The 22,875-nt window shown below is 36.5% G+C and overlaps 1 protein-coding gene across 1 annotated transcript in view; it reads left to right on the top strand.

The window, feature by feature from the left end:
• Window positions 1-16,806: 16,806 nt before the first annotated feature.
• prdm16 (PR domain containing 16) overlaps window positions 16,807-22,875 on the top strand; it is a 209,730-nt gene continuing 203,661 nt past the window's right edge. Inside the window, exon 1 of the mRNA XM_056772745.1 lies at window positions 16,807-16,933. Within this exon, the coding sequence (XP_056628723.1) occupies window positions 16,897-16,933 (37 nt within the window). The 5' untranslated portion in view covers window positions 16,807-16,896. The remainder of the gene's footprint in view (window positions 16,934-22,875) is intronic.

The following is a 22,875-nucleotide window of genomic DNA, read 5'->3' as shown; positions in this document are numbered from 1 at the left end:
GACTGTACAGGATTTTAAATGTGAGCATCGTGAACCCGATGTGGTTCAATCAGTGGAAGTGAATCATAATTTATCGGCTCAAATATATCAGCCTAATTTTACTGTATGACCGGTACTGATAACAGTCCAAATTACAATTTATCGGCCTACACTGATATGACCAATAATATATTGTGCATCCCTAATCCAAACTAAATGTTTTCATGATTCCGCCATCATGTCATGTTTATTCTTGGTCTTGTGGCGGAGTCATGGCATTGCCTTAGGTTTTATGTGGAGAGAGAGAGGTTTTGACCTTTTGGCCTTCTATGGTGCGCTCTCCGGTCCTCGCTTGCTGAGAGAACCAGCCACTGGCTGTTGTTGAAACGGAAGGATGCAATATGGGTTCCAAGTGACCAGGTAATAAAATGGTGTTGTGTGTTGTATTGTTATGCCATATGGGCACTGAGCTTGCATTAACGGATCCAGTGGGGCTATAACAGCCTCAGCCAACGGGTCGGCACGTATGGTGGTGTTGATTTTGGTAATGTTTAATGGTATGCGATACAGATCCGGGGGCACTGAGCACACGTAAGTGGTTTGGGTAGTCATGGTTAGAGAGTCGGCCTCATGACCAGAAGGTTGCCGGTTCGATTCTCAGGGCCGGACGGTAACGACCTCGGTGCCTATGAAATGCAGTGATAGCTGTCCACTGCTTCTGCCAGATGATCTTGTAACAATACAACACACACCCAGGTTTGATCAACTTCCGGTGGGCCTCACTTGGCTGAGGGTGTCTTGTGATAAAGGGCTGAAACACAAATGAGGCTAAGGTGCAAACTGACGATGTGTCGCATTACTGGGAACCATACAAATGGCATTATCAGCAGCACCTCCCCAAAAGGCATCTTTCACTTAGGATAATGTGATGAAATTGGGACACACAACTCATGAGATGTCTCTCTGATAATGGCAAGGACAGGTAAGTATGGTATGTAATTCTATTATCATTTATGACCAAACACAGAGGATGCCTAACCCTTTTATTCAAAAACGACTTACATTGCATTTTCCTAAACATTTTATTTTCTCAGTATGTGCAATCCCCTGGGGTCGAACTCAGGACATTGCATTTGTTAACGCAATGCTTTTACCACTGAGCTACAGGAAGGCTTAATCAGATTCATACATTTTATAGGGGATAGCTCAATTATTCGGAGAAAAAATATAATTTCGATTTATCCCTATATGGTTGCGGAGATACACACACAAAAATCGTTTTTTCAGCAGTTCTTCAGGTTGGTTAATGTGCTATATATATGCAGTATATGTGCAGTAGCACCGCTGCCATACAAAGAACCTGAGTGTTGAGCCCCTGTAGTTCTTTACAGGTTCTCATTGCAAGCAAAATATCCACTGTTTGGTACTGTTGAACATATTTTGTTGTAGCAATAAAGTGCTTTGGCATTGCAAATAACTCCACATATAACACCATATGACAAATATGCTGTATAGTAGACGTTGAATGGTGCTTCATAGCCTAGCACTTTCCTATGATGGTTCCCTGTATGATTACAAGACAGTGAAAAATAAATTAGCTTATTAACACCACCTTGTGTCCTACTGATGTGTGTGCATGTGCCTAATTAGAGGGGGGATCCAACCAAGTTTGGTATCTCCGTAACACATAGTTTCTGACGGCCAGAGAGATAAGGTCGATGCTCACCGATGAGATCTCTTTAGTATCTCTAATATTAATGCTAATGTACCTTTATAATAATAATAATGAATATTTATGTTCAGATTATGTTGAACAAATATTAATAACTATTAAATATTAAACAAATATATATATAAATTCCCAAAAAATTCACATTTTAAACCTTCATTATAAACACGTTATCTCTAGTGAGTTTTCACAGCACCTTCATCAGTACATTGTATCTTAATCAGTCCCATGTCATTCCAACAAGGACTTTAATTTTATTCTATGCGAAATGAGTTTTTCGTCTTTTTTCCTGTACAGATGAGGATATGACAGTAATCAGAGTAAGTTTAACATCAGTTCAATTACAGACAATTTGCTATTAAAGACACATTTTCTTGATCTCACTTAACCCACCGAGGGAGAGAAAAGGCAGAGCTACATTTTATAATGTTTCGAAAAAGGAAACTTACCTATGAGATTAGACATTTCATATGGCCTACACGTCCCCTGAGACATCATTAAGTCAAATAAAAAAATGGATACTGTTCACACTCTGTAAATCTGCATAAATCTTACATTGCAGTCCTGCTGCAATCACTTACCTCCCAGACCTGCCCACTGGCCTTTGATAGGAAAAAGCATTTTATTGTGCTGCTGCTGAAAGATTGAATCTATGTTTTCATATCAGGTTTCCTGAACTCAAAGTGTTAACTTTTTACATCTTGTCTACACAATGTAATACATAAATATATTAAACACCGTAAATATAAAACAATGGTTTGTAAGACGCAGATGTATTTATAGCAGACGTCACAGTATCTATCCCTCCAACAAGGTGGCACTCTTTTATTTATTCTTCTTTTGCTGAACTACCTATTATATAAGACATTTTATAGTAGTTAGGCACATTGTTTTTTTATGGGGGGAGGGAGAAATCTGTCTTTGTTTAAAAGAAGAGTCTTTAAAGGGATACTTCAACCAAAAATGAAAATTCTGTCAGCATTTACTCACCTTCGAGTTGTTTCAAATATGTATACGTTTCTTTGTTCTGATGAACACAGTGAAAGATATTTGGAATTATGCTTATAACCAAACAGATCTCTAAACCCATTGACTCCCATACTAGGAAGAATTACGTTATGATTTTTTTGTTCTGTTAAACATAAAAGAAGAACTTTTGAAGAATGTCGGACAGCAAACAGTTCTTGGGCACTTTTGACCACCATTGTTTTTTCCTACTATGACACAACGCTTCTGTTGGTCTGGAATGGCAGCGGACGTGAGACAGTTGGTCCAGAGTTGCAGAGAGTGTGCTATCTCAAAGAGTGCTCGCCATCTACCTGGAGGAAAATCTAACCTTGGTTTGTCTCCGTCATCTGGTAACACATGTATGTTTGTAGTAGTAGATAGATTCTCTTTGTCTTGTCATATGATCCCCCTTAAAGGTCTGCTAACTGCCCTGGAAACAGTGGAACTCCTATTCCTATTTCAACGGAGCGCCTGATCCAGGAGAAAGGAAGATTCCTTCGCACTTTCTGCCATGACCACCAGTAGACCTGTTGGAATTCAGTTGAACAGAGTACGCCCAGAACTCCTTACATCAACCTGGCAATGGACTCACACCCTTCTAGTGACAACTCTTATACCAATCACCCCTGTTCCCCTGGACAGGGGAACCGTCTGAGATACCCACCATCAATCACTGTTTCCAGGAGCGAGAGCGTCTGGGACTCAGCACATCAACACCTCCAGAGAGCCATACGGCGACTTAAGATCCAGGCAGATACCCGTCGCAGTGAAACTCGACAGTACCAGTCGTGTCAGAAGGTGTGGCTCTACACGAGGGACATCCGGATGAGACTACCTTCAAAAATGCAAACATTTTTGAAGCTCTTACCTCTTGCCGTCTTAAGGTAAGTTTAAACCCGAATGTCGGACCTACGCCGTAGCCTAAGTGTCAGTGGCCTAATGGTTAGAGAGTCTGAATCGTGACCCGAAGGTTGCCGGTTGGATTCTCAGGGCCAGTGGGTAATGGCTGAGGTGCGCTTGAGCAAGGAACCTAACCCCTACTTGCTTCCCGGGCTCTGCAGTGATAGCTGCCCACTGCTTCGGGTGTACGTGTGTTCACAACTTGCTGTGTTCACACTAGGTAACTCTCACTTTTACAAATGGCCACAGTACATCTAGAAATGCTACATAAATGAAAATTTTGAATGGGCTTGTGTTTTTTTCTGTGGCTGTACATATATATATATATATATATATATATATACATACAGTTGAAAGAAAAAGTATGTGAACCCTTTGGGCTTACTTGGATTTCTTCATAAATTGGTCATAAAATGTGTTCTGATCTTCATCTAAGTCACAAAAATAGAGAAACACAGTCTGCTTAAACTAATACCGCACAAACATTATACGTATTCATGTCTCTATTGAACACAACATGTAAACATTCATAGTGCAGGGTGGAAAAAGTATATGAAACCCTAGGCTAATGACTTCTCCAAGAGCTAATTGGAGCCAGGAGTCAGCCAACCTGGGGTCCAATCAATGTGATGAGATTGGATGTGTTGATTAAAGCTGGCCTGTCCAATAAAAAACACACACCAGTTTTGCGTTTGCTGTTCTGAAGAAGCGTTGTCTGATGTGAACCATGCCTCGCACAAAAGAGCTCTCAGAAGACCTATGATCAAAAATTGCTGACTTACACAAAGCTGGAAAGGGCTTCAAAAGTATATCTAAAAGCCTTGATGTCCATTTGTCCACGGTAAGACAGATTGTCTACAAATGGAGAAAGTTCAGCACTGTTGCTACACTCCCTAGGCGTGGTCGTCCTGTAAAGATGACTGCAAGAGCACACCTTCAATGAGGTGAAGAAGAATCCTAGAGTGTCAGCTGAACACTTACAGAAATCCCTGGCACATAATAACATTTTTGTTGACAAATCTACAATAAGGAAAACATTAAACAAGAATGGACTTCATGGGAGGACACCACGGAGGAAGCCACTGCTGTCCAAAAAAAAACATTGCAGCACGTTTGAAGTTTGCAAAAGAGCACCTGGATGTTCCACAGGACTACTGGCAAAACATTCTGTGGACAGATGAAACCAAAATTGAGTTGTTTGGAAAGAACAAACAACGCTATGTGTGGAGAACAAAAGGCACAGCACACCAACATCAAAACCTCATCCCAACTGTGAAATATGGTGGAGGGGGCATCATGGTTTGGGGCTGCTTTGCTGCCTCAGGCCCTGGACGGATTACTGTCATCAATGGAAAAATGAATTCCAAAGTTTATCAAGACATTTTGCAGGAAAACTTAAGACCATTTGTCCGCCAACTGAAGCTTAACAGAGCATGGACGATGCAACAGGACAACGACCCAAAGCATAGAAGTAAATCAACAACAGAATGGCTTCAACAGAAGAAAATACGCCTTCTGGAGTGGCCCAGTCAGAGTCCTGACCTACACCCGATTGAGATGCTGTGGCATGACCTAAAGAGAGCGATTCACACCAGACATCCCAAAAATATTGCTGAACTGAAACACTTTTGTAAAGAGGAATGGTCCAAAATTTCTCCTGACCGTTGTGCAGGTCTGATCTGCAACTATAGGAAACGTTTGGTGGAGGTTATTGCTGCCAAAGGAGGGTCAACCAGTTATTAAACGCAAAGGTTCACATACTTTTTCCACCCTGCACTATGAATGTTTACATGTTGTGTTCAATAAAAACATGAATACGTATAATGTTTGTGCGGTATTAGTTTAAGCAGACTGTGTTTCTCTATTGTTGTGACTTAGATGAAGATCAGAACACATTTTATGACCAATTTATGAATAAATCCAAGTAAGCCCAAAGGGTTCACATACTTTTTCTTTCAACTGTATATATATATATATATATATATATATATATATCTATATATGCATTGTTGGGTTTAACTAGTTACTAAGTAATTAGTTACTGTTATTTAATTACTTTTCCCTTGAAAAATGTAAGGGATTACTCTTATTTTTTCTGTAATTTAATTAGTTACTTTTGATATAATTTAACTAAATACTTTGTGTAATATATGCGTGTGTTATAGTGGAGTTGACATCAAAATTCAAAGTCTAACTTTAAAATCTGTACTTTAGTGTATAATTCTCACATTTGTAATACATTTTTCATTTAATAATACTACTTTATGTAGTTTAATATTATTTATTTGAATGAATTAAAAGAACCGTTTCATGTCTATCCTTGTATCACTTAACTAATCAAGATTGATGTAGGATATAGAAAGAAATCAGTTATAAGTAACTAAATACTTTTTGGAGAGAGTAATTTGTACAATAATCTTATTACACTATTGAATATGTAATAATTAAATAGTAATTACTTACTTTTTCAGAGTAGCTTACCCAAAACTATATATGTATTTATGTTTTTAGAATAGATGTTTTTATCAAATAATCACATCTGTCGTGGTAAAACTAAATTGTAATGTTACATGTATTCATTTTTATGGCATTATCTATTGTACAGTCAGGAAGCAATGGGGGGAGAGAGGGCAAGAGGATCGGCAAATGACCACGACAAAGAGGACTCTTCCTCTGAGGGTTTCTTCTTTTTACAGTGAAGGTCACATTTTATAAAAAATTTCCATCCAAGATATCCACTCGAAATGACCTGGTGGCATGACCTTTGTATAGCTCCATAACCCTACTCTGGATGTTGAGCAGACAGGTGTTTCTGAGTTTTATCTATCAAACAGAACCAGGGTAAAAATGACAAAGAAAAAACTTCACAGGACAGAATAAGTGGTCAAACGAAATGGTTTGGTGAAAAAGATTGTAAAAGTTGACAAAGGGAGAGAGACATAGAAACCACTTCTATGGAACATAATGCTCAGCTACACGGTAAGAATTGCTGGGTTAGAAAATAACCCAACCTTAACCGAGCTGCTGGGTTACTATGGGACAGAACACGCGCTGGGTTATTTTGACCCAAGTGCTGGGTTGAACTATTTGACCCAAAATGCTGGGTTGTTTGTTTGACCCAAATAGTGGGTCGGGTTAACTGTGTTTCTGGGTTAACATAACCTAAACATTGGGTTATATGTTTTCCCATTGCCTTGCTACTTTTATATTTACCAATAAAAATAAATAATCTCAAGGGAATGTAAAATTATTTATATTTTTTCTGTAATACAACTACACAAAACAAATGCAATTGTAAATATGCATTTTTATTAAATTTATTTCTTTACATTTATTGAATGGGTGCAATTGTCATACATTTCATCCAACACCTACAGACACATAAAAACAAGTTTCTGTAGATCAGTTTCTTTAAAAACACAAAACTGGGTGAATTAGGCACTGTAGATTCCTATTCTATATATCAACATTGTAGCATTAGAACACTCAAAAATATATTATTGAGACATGAGAATCAGTCCAAACAGTGTGCCATTAAAACTAAGCCAAACAAAGACTCAAAGCAACAGACAATACATGTGACAACTTAAAGCATGTTACATGTGTCCAGAAAAAACTGTTGTCCTCAAAAACTTCCCTCTTCACTCATGTCCATCAATACGATAAACTGAATGCTGGAGAAATTTCTAAGTAGGAAGAGACTGCTTAGTTAACATCAAGCACAGAAAAGGACTTGAAACAGATAGACTTAGCAACAAGTCAGTTTTTCAATGGCATGTCCCGAAACAATGGTGAAGGTCTGGGATGTCGTTGCTGCCTCGTCCCAAAGGCACAAAATGTGCAGAATACATCACTGGTCTTTGCATTTTGCAAGTATTCCACCATGAAAGTCCCCACCTGTTAAATATATGACAGTTAGTCTTAAAACATAACTAACATTTAAGTTAAAATGCATTTAATGAACAAACACAGAGGCCTTATAAAAATGCTAATTTTAGAAGAAAACTTCAAACTTCCCTTTTAGTATTTTACTTCATTCACTACATTCATATTGTATATCATTTACTTCTGAGGATATAACATACAGTGATGGCTAAAATTATTAGAACACTAGTATTTTTACCAGCTGGAAAATGGAATAAAAGTCAGTTATTTCAATCGTTTGCTGTCATGTGTCAGAAGGAAAATTCTGTTTAATTTTCCAAACATTATTCTTGTCATTAATTGTAATAATCAGTGAGATTAAGAGGCATAGCTTTTAGCTAATGCAGCTAACGGTAACGTTACCTGAGGGAAAATGCGCGAAAATGCTAAATTTTAAATTATTGCTAGTTGGTTGGATCCGGCACGTCACAGACACTTGAAAAAATATCCCCTTAGATTAAGTTTTGTATGAAATTATCTAATTCTTACTAAATATTACAAAGCCATACAGTAGGCAAACAGTAACCGAACAATACCATGTATTTCTGACCTAAGGCTAGTTCATACATGAGGATTTAACGTGAAGGATAAAAACCATTTAAAGTAAAAATATGCACACGTACACACATATATATAACATAACGATAAAGCGATTGTTAAGGACTTTTTTGGTAAAAAAATAGCATGCTAAACTGCTAAATTACTTAACGTTAATCAATCACAGAATAAAACACTTCCTCCGCACAGCGACAGATCAAATACTGCATTAAACAGTAAAATCAGTGTGCTCTTACCACAAGTTATTAAAAATAATCATATTATTATATTAATTTACCTTATAAAATCAGCTTGCTGTGATGTGTGTTGCCGTCTGACAAGGAGACGCGTGAAGGATCCAGAAGGTTCGATGAAGTGGAAAAATGAACAAACCGGTTGGGTCAAAATAACCCAACCCAGCTGTTCAGTGGTGAAAGAACCCCTACAGTCCATTTGACCCAGCATGAGCAACCCAACTGTGTGTTTACAGTACCTCAAACAACCCAAAATTATAACCCAGCACAATTAACCCAAAAATGTGTTTACAGAAATAACCCAGCATTTTTTAGAGTGTAGGGTTAAGTGCTAAGATTTCATCCAGTGGGACACAGGGGTCCACATAGAAGCCTTCCATGGTGAAGGGGCCAGACCATGGCATTTGACATAATCACAATGATGATATACAGGGACATAGGACAGCGAGTCTCTGACTTGCCAAACAATAGCTCCTCACAGCAGGACCATTCTTTCTGAGGCATCCAGGTGCAGTCCCAGGCTGGCAAATTCCACCTCTACCCCCCTTTAACCCTCATTGTGTGGCCAGAGATGCTCTTTCATGAGTGGAATTGGGGCGGTTGGAATGAAACAAGGTAAATGTAAATTTAAAGAAAGGAAAGAAAAGATTGTTAACATGTTCTTTGATAAGAAGAGATAATTGTGTAAATAATACAGTATGGATGATGTTAAATCACTCCACTGTCAAAAATCTGAAGGAGCCAGAACAGAACAGGATACTCCACATAAGGTCAACCGCCCTTTTGAAAAAAAAACTGGAGGAATTTCAGAGTAGGGAGTCGGAGATTCATCTGTCAACAAGAGTTTAGAGCTCTTGAGAAAAAGTAAAGCTACTTGTCTGGATGCACAGATGCAGCCCTGTGTCTGCTCACTCAAACGTGTGTCTGGCAGGGCTGAATGGGCACCAAGCTGCCCCTATTACCCACAATTCTGTGCTCCCGACAGCCTGGGCCAGGCTCAGATTTGAAAGCTTCAGTGAGGAAATCTTTGACATTGGCCACATAACAGTTCAGCTCTTCATGTGTGGTCCAGATTCAGATACTTTCATTTGATAAAAATATCCTATTAAGACAGTTTTGTTGCCATCATACACAAAATACTGTTTTAAATATTGACATGTGTGGTCAAGATTTTTTTTTACATTGCAATTAAAGCAAAGCATAATTCCATGATACAGAAAATGTGGTATTTGGAGAAAGTTCAATCTCCGTCCACTGTGTGATAGGTATGTCGTGAATTGTAAAGTTTTAAGTTATCTAGAGTTGTGGATGGCTTATTTTATCATCGATTGAGAACAATGAGAGAATAAAAGAAACTATGAAATTAATCACTTTATTTAAGGAACACAGGAGGGCAGTCTTTACTGTGGTTCTTTTCTAACTGAAGAACCAAATGTGTCCCCAATGTACTCGGACAATGTGTGAATGTCATTGCATTAGACAACAAAGTATAAAATCAAGACATCTGAAAACAAATGATATATGTCGTCTCAAAACTAACTTTATTTTTCAGAAATTATCTTTAAAATTTAAACAGCTAGTATCAGTTCGAAAAGATGTATGAAGCCTGCTCCTCTCATGTTCACAAAGATGCCTTATAGCAGTAACCACAGTTGTAATACACATTATCTGTGAACACATTCCAGTAAGTGTGGTTTAAGTATAAAAACATTTTTAACGGTCAGATGCAGATTGCATGGCCTAAACTAAAGCTACACAATATACAACAAGGCTGATCTGCTGAGAAAAATTTAGACAGCCTTTCCCTTAAACTGGTTGTCTTAGGTTTCTTAAACCTTTTTAGGGGGCATTCTCCTCAAAGGAATATAAATCTTTCTATCTCTGCCTTTTAGAGGAAATGAAATGCAGAGAGTGAGGTGTTGGTATGTGCGTTGTGATGTGTAGTTTGGTCCAAGCAGTGGGCTGATTAATCTTGCTGTCAGACATACACTACCTCATATTGACTGCCTAATAAAACTCATAAACAGGTAAATAAGCAGCTGGCTCAAGTCTTAATCCCAGCTGTGAATAAGCAATAAGAAACAGTCCTCAGTTTAAATCAGGGACAATAAGACTGATTTACTGTTGTGAGAATGTGTGTTGGTGCAGGTATGTTGTCTTTATATGTGTAAGTGTATTTCAATGCATGTCTCAGTTACATTTGCATTTGTTTGTATTATTTGTGTTTGTTAGTTATACTGTATGTCAAATGTCATGATGTTTAATCATGGAAGCTGCTCCTCTGATGAAAACATTTTTAACAGCTGCAAAGTATTTTATCATCATTTTCAGGAATACAAAATTAAATGAAAATGTGTCAGATGTAAAGACCTTCACTATGTATGTTTGCACCTTAATCACTACAGTATTATTCCTTCACCCATGTAGGCTACACATTTCATCACCATTTTTATGTAACAAGATTTTACATGCTTGACCAAGTGTTTAGCTTCTGTCTCAATTTAGTGATCTATAGTGCTTGTGCATAAAAACAAACATGCTGGTTTTACAAGGATAAAAGTTAAGAGATGGTCCTAATCACAAGAAAAGTATGCAGTCACTCCAGGAATGGCTGATGAGAAAGAAGAGGGGAACACTAAGAGGTCTTTCACTGAAACATGCTCTCTTTAATTTTTGAGCCACTCAAACAGTTTCTTCTGCATGTCAAAGTCAAAACCCTGCCAAGTGACCATTTGATTCATTTTGTGGGGTCTTTTATTTTTGGTAATGTTTAAATCAATTAATATTGCCGTTCATAGTTTTAACATAGTTTCAGACTTTTCAATAATCTTATATTTAATAATCTTATACAGCATATCCTTATATTCAATAACCTTATACAACCTTATATTCAATAATATTATATAACCCCAATAAACGAAGATGGTGCTGCATGCTTACCAAAAGCTATTTGCAATGTATTGTTTTAGACGGGGCTTAAGAATTTGTTAATATTTACGAAGATTTTAGGTAGGCTGTTTAAAACTTTCTTAACCCACTCTGTTAAAAGACAGTCGTCAGCCTATGGACATTTTTAAAAAAAGACGGATCCATAAATGAAAATGTTTTCATTTATGGATTCTTTAGTGGCTTCGACTTCTGTTTTTTAATTGACGATGCATGCAGAATGTGAATAATCAATAAAGTTGTGTAAGTGTATAAATTAGTTTGTTTTAAAACACCACGAGGCCCGTCACGCTACAATTGACGGATACAGTTAATGCACACATTTCCATAGATGATTGGAGATTTATGCTGATGCCCTTAAGCAATGTAGTGAGCAAAAGCAAAATGTTATTGAACACACTGCCCTTTCATGTAATTCTTTTTATATTAAAATATGTATTTATATTGAAATACATCAGCGTCTCTGATGTATGCGTGATTAAATATTATTTTATTTCTCTTTTTTGTTTATAAAAATAGCCGACGCAAAAATATATATTTAGTTACATACATTTTGCGAAATTATGATGAGGTAGAAAAAATGATGCCCAAACAAGCATTTTAATAATATAAGATTTTGCATTCATTTTGAGTTTGAAAATGTATATGATTTTACACAACAGAGTTTAGTGTGTAGTGGCATGGTAAAACAGTTGTAGATGTATTTTAATTCAAATGAAAGAAAAAATGCTTTACATTTTTTATTTATTCTTGTGGTTTTAATATGAATAATCGAAATATAATGTACAGATCTTTGCACAAACAAATAATTTATGTGTGTTCTTACTGTTGTTAAAATCAGAATTCAATTACATTTGTCGTCAAAAAAGTACACAAGCACCCTGTAAGAAGATGAGAAAACATATCATTTATTAATCTTCCTGTTTGCCGATTTGAACACATATTTGTAAATGTGAAGAGACTGGTCGGACCCACAGACAGAGTGATTGATTAGATCATATTAGGCTCGTTTCTACACAAGGGTAATTTTCTTTCCTAGCCCTGGGCCATACTTACATGTGCATTTCTATGAAGTCTTTAGACCCCCTTCTCTTTTCATCTTTAGGGATGACAATAACAACGACAACAACGAAATGTGCCTTTCCGATTCGAAATTATGACAGAAAAAAGCACTTAACGCAGTTTTTCCCAGCTCAATTAATCATCACCGTTTATGAAGATGGTGTAATTTAACAGGGCAAATGGTTGAAGTATAATTAATGTTACATGTCATATGTCTGCTTATTCGCATATATGACTTTATTCAACATTTGCAGGCGCTTGTGATCTATTTTTCTATGTAGAACACAACCCTTGCCGTTATTCTACATTAATCATTGTGGAGCGACATCAAAGTTTGATGTGACATTACAAAAATTTAAAATTATTAAAATCAGAAAAAAAGGATTTTGATATTATCTGATATTATTTTCAGTGTTCAGGTTCAGTGTCACAAGCCTCAGATGTTATTTGTCTATTAGTTTATGTCCTGCAGATCGTTTTTTATATGTTTATTGATTCCGTTAGACCGCACACACATAATATGGTTTGTTGTATAAACACGTTTAGGTTAGATATGGACTGGGTTATGTTGTAAATGTTTGTTGTGTTTGTACATGTGCAGTAGCCTCTATGGCGTCCGAAGTCTTACGCTTGGGACGAAAAAAACGGTCTCGGCTTAGTGGTCAGATTTCTTATTTTCCATACCCTCCTAAGGTCTTGAACCCAATTAATGGCTAATAATTACCCAGGGAACTTAACTGTGGCTGCTGGCGCGATTTCATTTATTGTGGTGGGCTGTAGGCTAAGGCGCGCCTTAAAAATAAGGGCTTCCTTATTATCCAACCAAATGCGCAATGTGCAGGTATGTGTTACATATGTTAATATAAATTTCAAACAAAAGATTTGTGTTTTTTGCTGGATTTCGTGTAAAACAGATTTAGCAGGTCTTAGGCCGATTAGTCTGCCTCACCTCTCCATTCGCCACTTTAGTCTTATTTGATGTTTTATTCCTAGAGCCAATGAGTAGCAGTGCGTTATTTCTGATGCCCTGTGTATGTGTGTGTGTGTGCGCGTGCGTATGTGTGTGTGTGTGTGTAGGTGTGTGTGTGTGTGTGTGTGTGCGCGTAGGAGAGAGTGAAGTTGCCTGGAGCCCCGTCACCTTGAAGTTGTGTTTACTTTACCATTACATCCACTGTATTAGCATGTAAATATCAGTGCTCGTCTGCGATGTCAACAAATCCTTCTTTTTCCATGTATTCTGACTGTGACCACTGCTACATTTCAAGTGTGACGAGATCCCATTAGTGCATAACAACATAAGCTAAATCCTTTCCTACCATGAATACAGATTTAGTTTCACTTGCTATAGATTAGCCTTATTTTGCAGTAACACCAGAGGTAACCTATCATATCCATCCAATTATTATTATATATTTTTAAACAGTTTAATATTTATAATTATAAAAAATTGATGACACCCCCATTTTAATTTATCTTGTTTTTATTGACATCTTATTTCGATCTTTTTCAAATATACTAAATAAATATATTATTTATTTCGCATTATTTACAATATTAGGCTATTGTTGTTAATACTACTAATAATAATAATCATGGCACTAATACTAAAATAACTATAAATCATTTTTTATGTATAAGTCAAAATATGTATAAGATTGTGTAACATATAAACGTGCATATAGGCTACTGCATGAATCACTTCAAATTCTCAAATCTGGTTCAGATACCGACAGACACAGAGAAGACAATGGGATGTAATTTATTTGACAAAATTAAAGAAAAACTTAATTAAAACGTAACTATATAAACATTCAAACATGTGCTCGTTTAGATGTTTACCCGTATGGAAAAAGTAGGAACATTGCTTTACTCCACACAATAGGTAGGCCACTCAACACTTGAATCCAATTCTTAATTCATTAAGATGACAAAATTATTTTCTTGACACCCGGAATGAACGTGGATGTTACTGAGGCCTGATTTGCAACAACACCTCGCTTCCGGGGAATTGGCCAGCATCCTTTCTTTTCTGGGCTAAACCACAGGAAAATGTCCACAGTCTAGAAAGAAAATTGTTCAAATGCATGGTTACAGTCATCACATTTCCAAGAGCTCGTAAAAAAGCAGGCGTTTAAATGACGCAGAAAACTATTCCCTAATGAGCTGGTGATGGGGAGAAACGCTTTTCTGTACAAGTATAATTACAGATTAATCTTTAAAAAGGTGTTACTACTTATGAAATAATTGTCCAGCTCGATGCGAAAGAACTTAGTAGATTTGTTTTATAAGCAATGGGCAAATAAATAGCTACATTTAAAAACTAAATAAATATATGTAAGTAATGTTTTATATAAGTTTCAAGTTTATCACTCACTAATACAATAAAAGTGATAATAATTGAATAATGTTCCGTGTAAGGATCATGTAACCTATGCCCTGCTGTTTATCAAAAGATTCGCTTTCTTCCTAGCTGTGAAAATTGTCGTGTATTGATGACCTAATCTCAATTGTTATTTTAAATGCAATTTGTTGTGTGTAGTTTCTGGTTTTACCAATTACGTGGAGTCAATCAATAAGCCATAAACGCCATATGTCAGTGCTGGGTGTAGTAACAATATAGTTTCTTTTTTGAGCTAGAGTAAAGTGGTACATTTTGCTAAGTCTCTCTTGGCTTTTTTAATTAGATCAATCAGATAAGACAAATAAAATACACAATTTTAAAATCATCCTGCATAAAACATGCACTAGTATTTGTTTTCACGGAAAAACAACATTCATCAATTCCCCTCTCATAATTATTGTGCTAAAATAAACATAGACATATTCCTAGCGATGTTGTTAATGCTTAGATTTTCTTTAAAATATGTTGACAAGGCGCCAAACTATCGACACTATGAATTAAATCAACGAAAAAGCACTTAAAACTACCATCAAAGTCAGCTGACACAAAATAATGTTAATGAATGATTTAGAAATTGCATGATCCCATCTGCACCTGAATTATAGGCTATATTTACAAAAATCAGATTCACTATTTTGCTGAAGGGAAGGGTTTCCTACTGACGGAAAACACCTTAATCCATGCATACTAAGGTAGGGGAGCTAGAAAAATAAATCGCTCAATTGTGAAAGATCGCAAAGATCGCAAAGATCGAAAGTCTTTCGCTTTAAATTACATAATAATGATAATAGGTCAAATGTATTATATGAGGAACACACCTTTCGAGTGGAGCAATGATTTGCACATTTATTAAAATATCGTTTCATAAAGCAATTAACATACCTTAATTAACTTAATTATTCATTAACTTAATTTTAAGAGGATTCTAGCTGTAGCCAAAAACGCTCTAATCATTTTAATTTAAGATAACAACAGTCCCAAACTTACTCGCTGTGTGATTATGTCCTGCACTCCCGGCTTGATTCTGACAACAGAATGCTACGTCTACAAACACCGGTTAATGCAACGACTGTGCACATGCATGCACGAGTTAAAGAGCGCAACGCACAGCCCTCACTTTTTCAGACGCAAAAATACCTACACAATTAATAAGTTAATTAAACGCAATCATACTTACGTGAGCAAGATCGTTTCTCGCCTGCTTTACCCTTCACATTAACAAAAAATCGGAAATACCAAGTACAAATCAAGACTAACACGCATCGCTTCAAGAGAAAGTTAAAATGCATACCTTAACACTATGGTTCACACATAAACATATTTTGTCATTATACGCAGACATAAACACACACACACACACACACACACACACACACAGACACACACCTACACATACCAGCACGCGGGAGTTTCTGGCCGCCTGAATAGCGCACGCTGAATCGGGTGACTCTCAGCATTGAAACTGAACACACCTTTTACATATTTATAGAGCGCATCTAAATTAATAATGTTAATACATTTTATATGTACGCCGCTCACCAATGTTGTTGCATCCGACGTGGGAAGACAGAATTTCGTAATAAAAAAAAAAAATGCAGCAATCGATTTAGAGTTCAATTGCACTCTAAATCGAACTTTTACTTAATTGTCTTTTTGTGCGATCAACATAAATAACAACTAGTAACCTATAATATCAGACCCAATGTTTAATATAAGTTCACATACTTTTAAACAATTTTTTAACATTTGGCTTGTTGTTTGGGTGTATGTACGTGATCACCTTTTATGAGGGCTGCGACCTTGATCCCATCGAGGATTCAATGTCCAGTATCGTACCGGATTCTGCAGATCCTCAAAAAGGAGCCCTTATTTCTCTCAAAGAGCTCGAGAAGGGGAGGCGGGGGGAGATCCGAGATGTTGCGGAGCTAGTGGAGGAGGAGGAGGGAAAGAGATAAGTGATCTAAAGGAGACACGATAGGACAAAAGTGATGATGATGAATACATTGGAAAGTTTTTTGGCCCTGACGAGGGTGTCAGATTGAATGGCCTCTGCGCATGTGCGAAGGTGTCCAAACTGACAATGCTCGTGCGATGAAGATAGCGCTGCTGCAGCTTCTGAGCTCAAGGAGGACGCGAGGAATCTACAAGCCGACAAGATGAGATCCAAGGCGAGAGCTAGAAAACTGGCCAAAAGTAGGTCCTAATTTCACTTCTTTCACTCCAGAGCGGCAGTACGATACTTTGAACTCTTGCGCAAATCATCAATGTGTCGTTTTCATTGATCAGTTCCTGCTGAGAAAGCGTCCTTGTCAGGGTCCATTTCTTTTTTAAGACCTCACTTTCATTGAAATAGCTCACACTCTCCGTGATCCGTGCGTCCAGTCTTTAAATCAGATGCCGACGTTGCGCGCTTGTTCAAAACTTTCGTGTGTGATGGAGCTTTTGCAGAAATGGTTAAGCGAGCTGTGGCATGCCAAGTTGTTTCACTCTCTTGTTTTAGCAAAGTCGAGAAACCGTAGAGAATTGTTACACGACAGTTAGCAAATAGTTGTCGAAAGGGATAGTAACTTTTTATTGAGTGGTTCCAGGTCTTGTGAAATCGTATTCCTGCTTGTTGAAATAGTGGGCGCTCTAGCACTGCTCATGAACCCCAGAACGCACAGAGAGTGTAGAGATCTCAAGAGCTTTCTGAATGACTACTGGGTGCCATAGAAGAAGGAGTATGACACAAAACGGACTATTCTTCAAAAATCTGAACTTTGGAGCTTGCATTTATGAATACTTTCCTCTGTTGCGGTTTGTTCTTTGAAAACCATGTTATGCATACCGTGACATGTTTGAGGAAAAAGCAGTCAACATTTTGGACTATTTCTAACGCCGGAATGTGTGCATTTATTATAAATGCTGCCTGATGTGTTTATTGTTTGTTTACCTTTAATTTGCCATAGGTAGGGTTTTTCTAAACGTTTCTTTGGAAGCATAAACTATTTTCGAACATTTAGAGCGCGTCAGATTTTGCTTTATTATACAATTTTGCAACGCAGTTTGTATTGTAGATACACTATTCACCTGTAATTAATAAGTCGTTTTGGCAAATGATTTGTTACATTGATTAAACTAATACAGATTTATAAAAAATATATTCAGACTGCTTACGTCAAGCTATATGATATAATTTTTTGTTTAAACGTTGTTGTTGAGGACATATGTTTTAATTAAGATAATTACGATTAAAGAAATGCATGCTGTTGTATTAGTAGCAACTGTGTTATTAATAGCAATTGATGAAAAAAGTAAACATATGCGACATTTATATTTATGCGATATAGGACGCGTTGTGATTTGTTTATTTTAGGAAATTAGGCATGCATGGGCCTAATAACCCGTAGATTAAGGAGAATGCATGCCAAGTTATTTGAGTTATTATTATTAAATTTTGGCTTTTTTCTAAAAAACAATTCAAAACTGCTACATGAAAAATTATTTCAGGATTTTTAGGACTGCGAAAAATAATATTAATTAGACAGCCGTTCTTTGGATTTTTTGTTGGTCATTCAGAAAAGGTTCAGTTTTTATGCAAAATGTGGTTCCACAGCTCACCTGTGAGCCTAAACATTCCTGTACTTTTCTAAAGTTTCGTTTTCATAAAAGAAGAAGGTCTGTAATGCCTAATCACAATTCTTAATACATGTGCTCATTAAAGGCTATTGCAAATTCTACCTATAACATATTTTATTTTATACATAACACCATTGTTTTATCAGCGTTTTATTCTGAAGTTTTGTAATTGTAGGGTGTATATGCATGGGATATAATTAAGCTAATGTGAGGTACCCGTCTTAAAAAAAGCGGTCGAATACATACATTTTTAAGTGTTGAACAAAGTATATAAGTCATTGTGTTTAATATAGTTATGCCTATTTAATATAGTTATTATTGTTGTTATTATTATTATAGTATGCTAGTTGTTACTAAGTTAAAACACAAAATATGTAGCAGTAAAAATACTGCTAATTCTAATAATAATAAAAAAATATTAGGCTAATAATAATAATAATAATAAGTATCATAATACAATTCCTTTCTTTGGACATAATTTTCACAATAAATTGCAGATATGGCTAAAAAATCTCTCTAAATATGATAATTGCAACACAAACGTGTTTAGGAAACACCTTTCCGTCCGTCTATATCAAACCTCGATGGAAACAATTTTTTTTTCCAATAATTGTTTTTACTTAAATTATAATAAATTAACGTAGTGATCAAAGTAAGGCACCAGTAAAACACCAACTGGCCGGTGGATCCTTTGCCAATAATGGCTGTACGACTCAAGGGGTCTGGTACTGTAGCTGACGGGTTGAAATCAGGCTAATGTTTGACCTTTCAGTTTTCACCATTGGTTCTCTATTTAATAATTGTAGGTGCATGTTCATATAAAATATTCTTATAACGACTAAGACGTTTCGTGTTTTTCCTTTACACCGTCAAAGTGAAAACATTCCTTTCAGGGTGTAGAGGTAAACTTATCACACTTTCCCCCTTTTTTCTCTTAAACAAAGGACTATTCACACAATTTTAAAACACATATCACATTAAGGCATGTCATTTTTTGACAACAAGCATAATATATATGTATCATTATGTGGGATAAAAAATTACATATATATATATATATATTTTAATTATTTTGAATCCATCTCGTATGGGTTAAGCTAGCTTTAAATTAATTTTTTATCTGCTTTTAAAAAAGTAAATGTGGTCAGTGTTGTCTCCAGGTCTATTGTATGAACTGCTGGTGAGAATATGAAATTTAGGCTTTAGGCTAAACAGCCAAATGATGACACTGAATAAATATATTTAGTAGGTTTACAGAGAAGTGCTGTCAAAATGAGGACTTCTTAAAAACATATGGTATTTTATGATACATAACATATACATAACCATACTTTTACTTTATTTTTAAATTAAAACATATTTAATGTAAATTGAATGGATGCATGTACATGCAATATATAATTAATGTTATATAAATAACAGTGTTGTCTATTCTAGAGGACAAAGGATTTTAGATTTTTTATACATTTTTGCTTTAATTGAAAAAAGGAGGGAATTTAAAAATCACCTATCACAAAGTTCTTGTGCAGCAGTAGTTAAGCCAAACCATAACGCTGTAAAGCAACAATGAAAGCTATGTGTGATGTCTAGAAGACATGGCCTGTCAGCACTCACAACTAAGCTTTTATAAGCAAAATGGTTGGCATTTAGCTTCAGGCTAATTGAGTCTTAGATAAGAAATTATTATAAATACCATACAAAAGTACCACTCAGATTGAAGTGCCTTAAGTGTGTGTGCGTGTGAATGTGTGCCCACGTGTGTGTGTGTGTTTGTACGTCAAAAAAAAAACTGCCAGTTGACACAGAGAGTCACAAGTGAGCATGCTCTTTATTTCAACTGTGACTGATTCCTGTTAACCATGATGAAGCCAGTTTGCATTCAGTCCAGCATGCAACACTTTACACTTAATGCTAGCATACATGTTCTTGTCTTTATTGGCAGAGTGCAGAAAAGCCTGTGAACAGATGGATTGTATAGTTAACGCAAATCTTCAGCGAGAGGAACTGTTGATCAGTGGCATAAGGGGACACAGGCAGAGCCGCACGGTTTTCAGATGAAAGGGCTGCCATGTTTATCACCCTGTGCTTCCCAAAGGTGTGGCAATACAAACTCAACCTTGCTCACATTTGTCACGTCAGGCATTCTCCTTGTTTTGCTGCACTGTGCTTCTATTTTTTTACTTGTTGCACCTTTTTATGACATCACAGTAACTGTCACTCAGGTGGGAGGGCCTTTTTGTGTATGTCTAAACACTGTTTCGGCTGTTCTCTGTTGTACTGTAGCCGCACACCCTTTTTTTCTTTTCCTTTTTCATTGACTCATTTGAGGGAAAAAGTCATAGCCTTTTTTCACCATGTTTTGGCAGGCATATGTGCTTGCCTTAAAGGTAACTTTGATGTCTTGCTATGCTTGTTTTCTCCCAGCAAAGCATATCTTTTTTTGTTCTCAAACCTTGTTTTTTAAGAAAAAGATGGACAAAGGTAGATATATAGTAAGAGTCCACTACGGTGATGAGCAGAACAGGGAGCAGCCTGCAGTAGGCAATAGACATTACAGAACTGTTAAACCCATGACTGCAAGACCCAAACACTTATCGTGTTACAGCGTATGCTCTTTGCAGCTCCTTTGCCATGAAAGGGATGTACTGTTTTTTTAAGTTGTTAAAGGGAGTTAATTTTCTGAAATATAATATTATTATAGTAATTTTTGATGATGCCTTTTTTGGAACATTAACTAGAAGATTTCTTTAGAAAATGCATTAAATGTTTTTGGGTTGCTGATAATGTACAAGGAAATGTTGCTTCATACACCCACCAGGAAGAGCTGTGAGAAATAATTAACCCAGCATTATGTGTTCAGGGTAGCTAATTTTAGACTGTAAACCTTCTTTGGAGTGAATCCAGCCCAGAAGGTGCCAGAAATGTTTCCATCCAACATTTTAAAGTTGGTGTTTTAATTGTAATCCAAATTAATATTGGTTTGGATAGACAACACTCTGCCAATTATAAAATCCTTTTCTTTACCATCTTATTGCAAAGGAATTCATTTTCGGAAGTAAATGCATTTCCCATATGGTTTTGGTATCTGTTTAGAATACCAGTTTACCCCTGTTTTGAGGACACGACACAAATTCACATGTACACTGTAATTCCCATGCATCTGTTTGGCTACCGTAGGCAGTTTGGATTAAACCTTGATGTTGCATCCTTTGTCGATAAGAGAGGGGATAGGATTCCCCTGTGGACCACTTCAGCAGGGCATTACTGCTCGTTGCTCACTTTGAACTTTACTAGCAAGCACATTTTCAAAGGGCCCGACCTACACATTATCTTTTTAACCCATCATCTTACCCCCATCTATGGCCATTACATGAAGATGGGCAGCTCTGTCCGGTTAACATGGCATGATGCTCCTTAATGGCAGTGGTACAGATGTTTTGTACTTTAGAGAAAGAGTGCTTAGATTTGCTTTGATACAGATGTCTTTTATGTTACCAAAGACCACTGTCAGCCCATTATCATTTTTCATAATTGGACGTTACAGTCCAGGTATGCTTGGATTTACTGTAATTGAACCTTTATTATCCTGTGATTTTCACAGGGCGAGGCAGTCTATATTTGCTCAAAACTTTACTTTTCTTTGTATGCAGGAGGGGGATTGCACAGTCTGTACCAGATGAATACTCTTACTTACTGCTGCTTCAACTATTTTTGTCCATGAAAATTGGTTTAATTATGTGAATAGCTGTTTCTTTTTGCTCTGTGCCGCAACACAATTAGTCCATCTCCCTGGCTGCAGTTTATTTTCATCAAACATTCACAAGAGTGTTGGCTCATTGTTTATGAAGCTTTTACTCTTAATGGAAGTGAGCACTATTGGTCTGTTAAATTTCACAACTATACAGTGTGGTAAAACCTTAAGCTGCAGTAAAACCTTAAGCTGCCACAATTTTCTTTGACCACTTTAAGGCTGTCATTCTAAGCAAATCATTTCTGCTACATGTCGTGCCTAAAACTTTTGTCACTGGAACTGCTTTTATACAGGCAAATATAAAAAAGGGCTATTATTCTCCCTCCAGTATTTTATTTTTTATTTTAAAATGTTTTATCCAGAGTTCATAGTGTTGTTTAGAACCCGTGTTTAATAAGAATTGTATGGTGTAAAGTATGGTTTAATTATGATTTTCGGTCTGATGTTTTAGTGTTCTGTATCTTTACTGTCACCTCTTGGCTGATGACTAGACCTAAGTTGTGTTTTCTCATAAGGCAAAAGAAAAGAAAAAACTAAAACCCTAGTCAGATTGTTAGTGAAACGCTGAGTAGGGTTTTTTAGGGAGTCAGCAAAACATTTCAAGATGGGCTATTAACTTCAATCTCAAACTGTGATTTGCCTGTCTGTGAAAGTGTTGGCTCTCTCCAGCAAGGCTCCAGTTGCAGCATAATGATGAGGCTGTGTGTGAAAATATTGAATTGCAAAAACATCCAGTGTGTGAGCTTGTGTGAATGTGCCTTTCAGC

The sequence above is a fragment of the Triplophysa dalaica genome, chromosome 18 (assembly GCF_015846415.1).
Source record: "Triplophysa dalaica isolate WHDGS20190420 chromosome 18, ASM1584641v1, whole genome shotgun sequence".
Taxonomy (NCBI): domain Eukaryota; kingdom Metazoa; phylum Chordata; class Actinopteri; order Cypriniformes; family Nemacheilidae; genus Triplophysa; species Triplophysa dalaica.
Note: the sequence above shows the minus strand (reverse complement) of the source record. Positions and strands in the feature narration are given on the sequence as shown.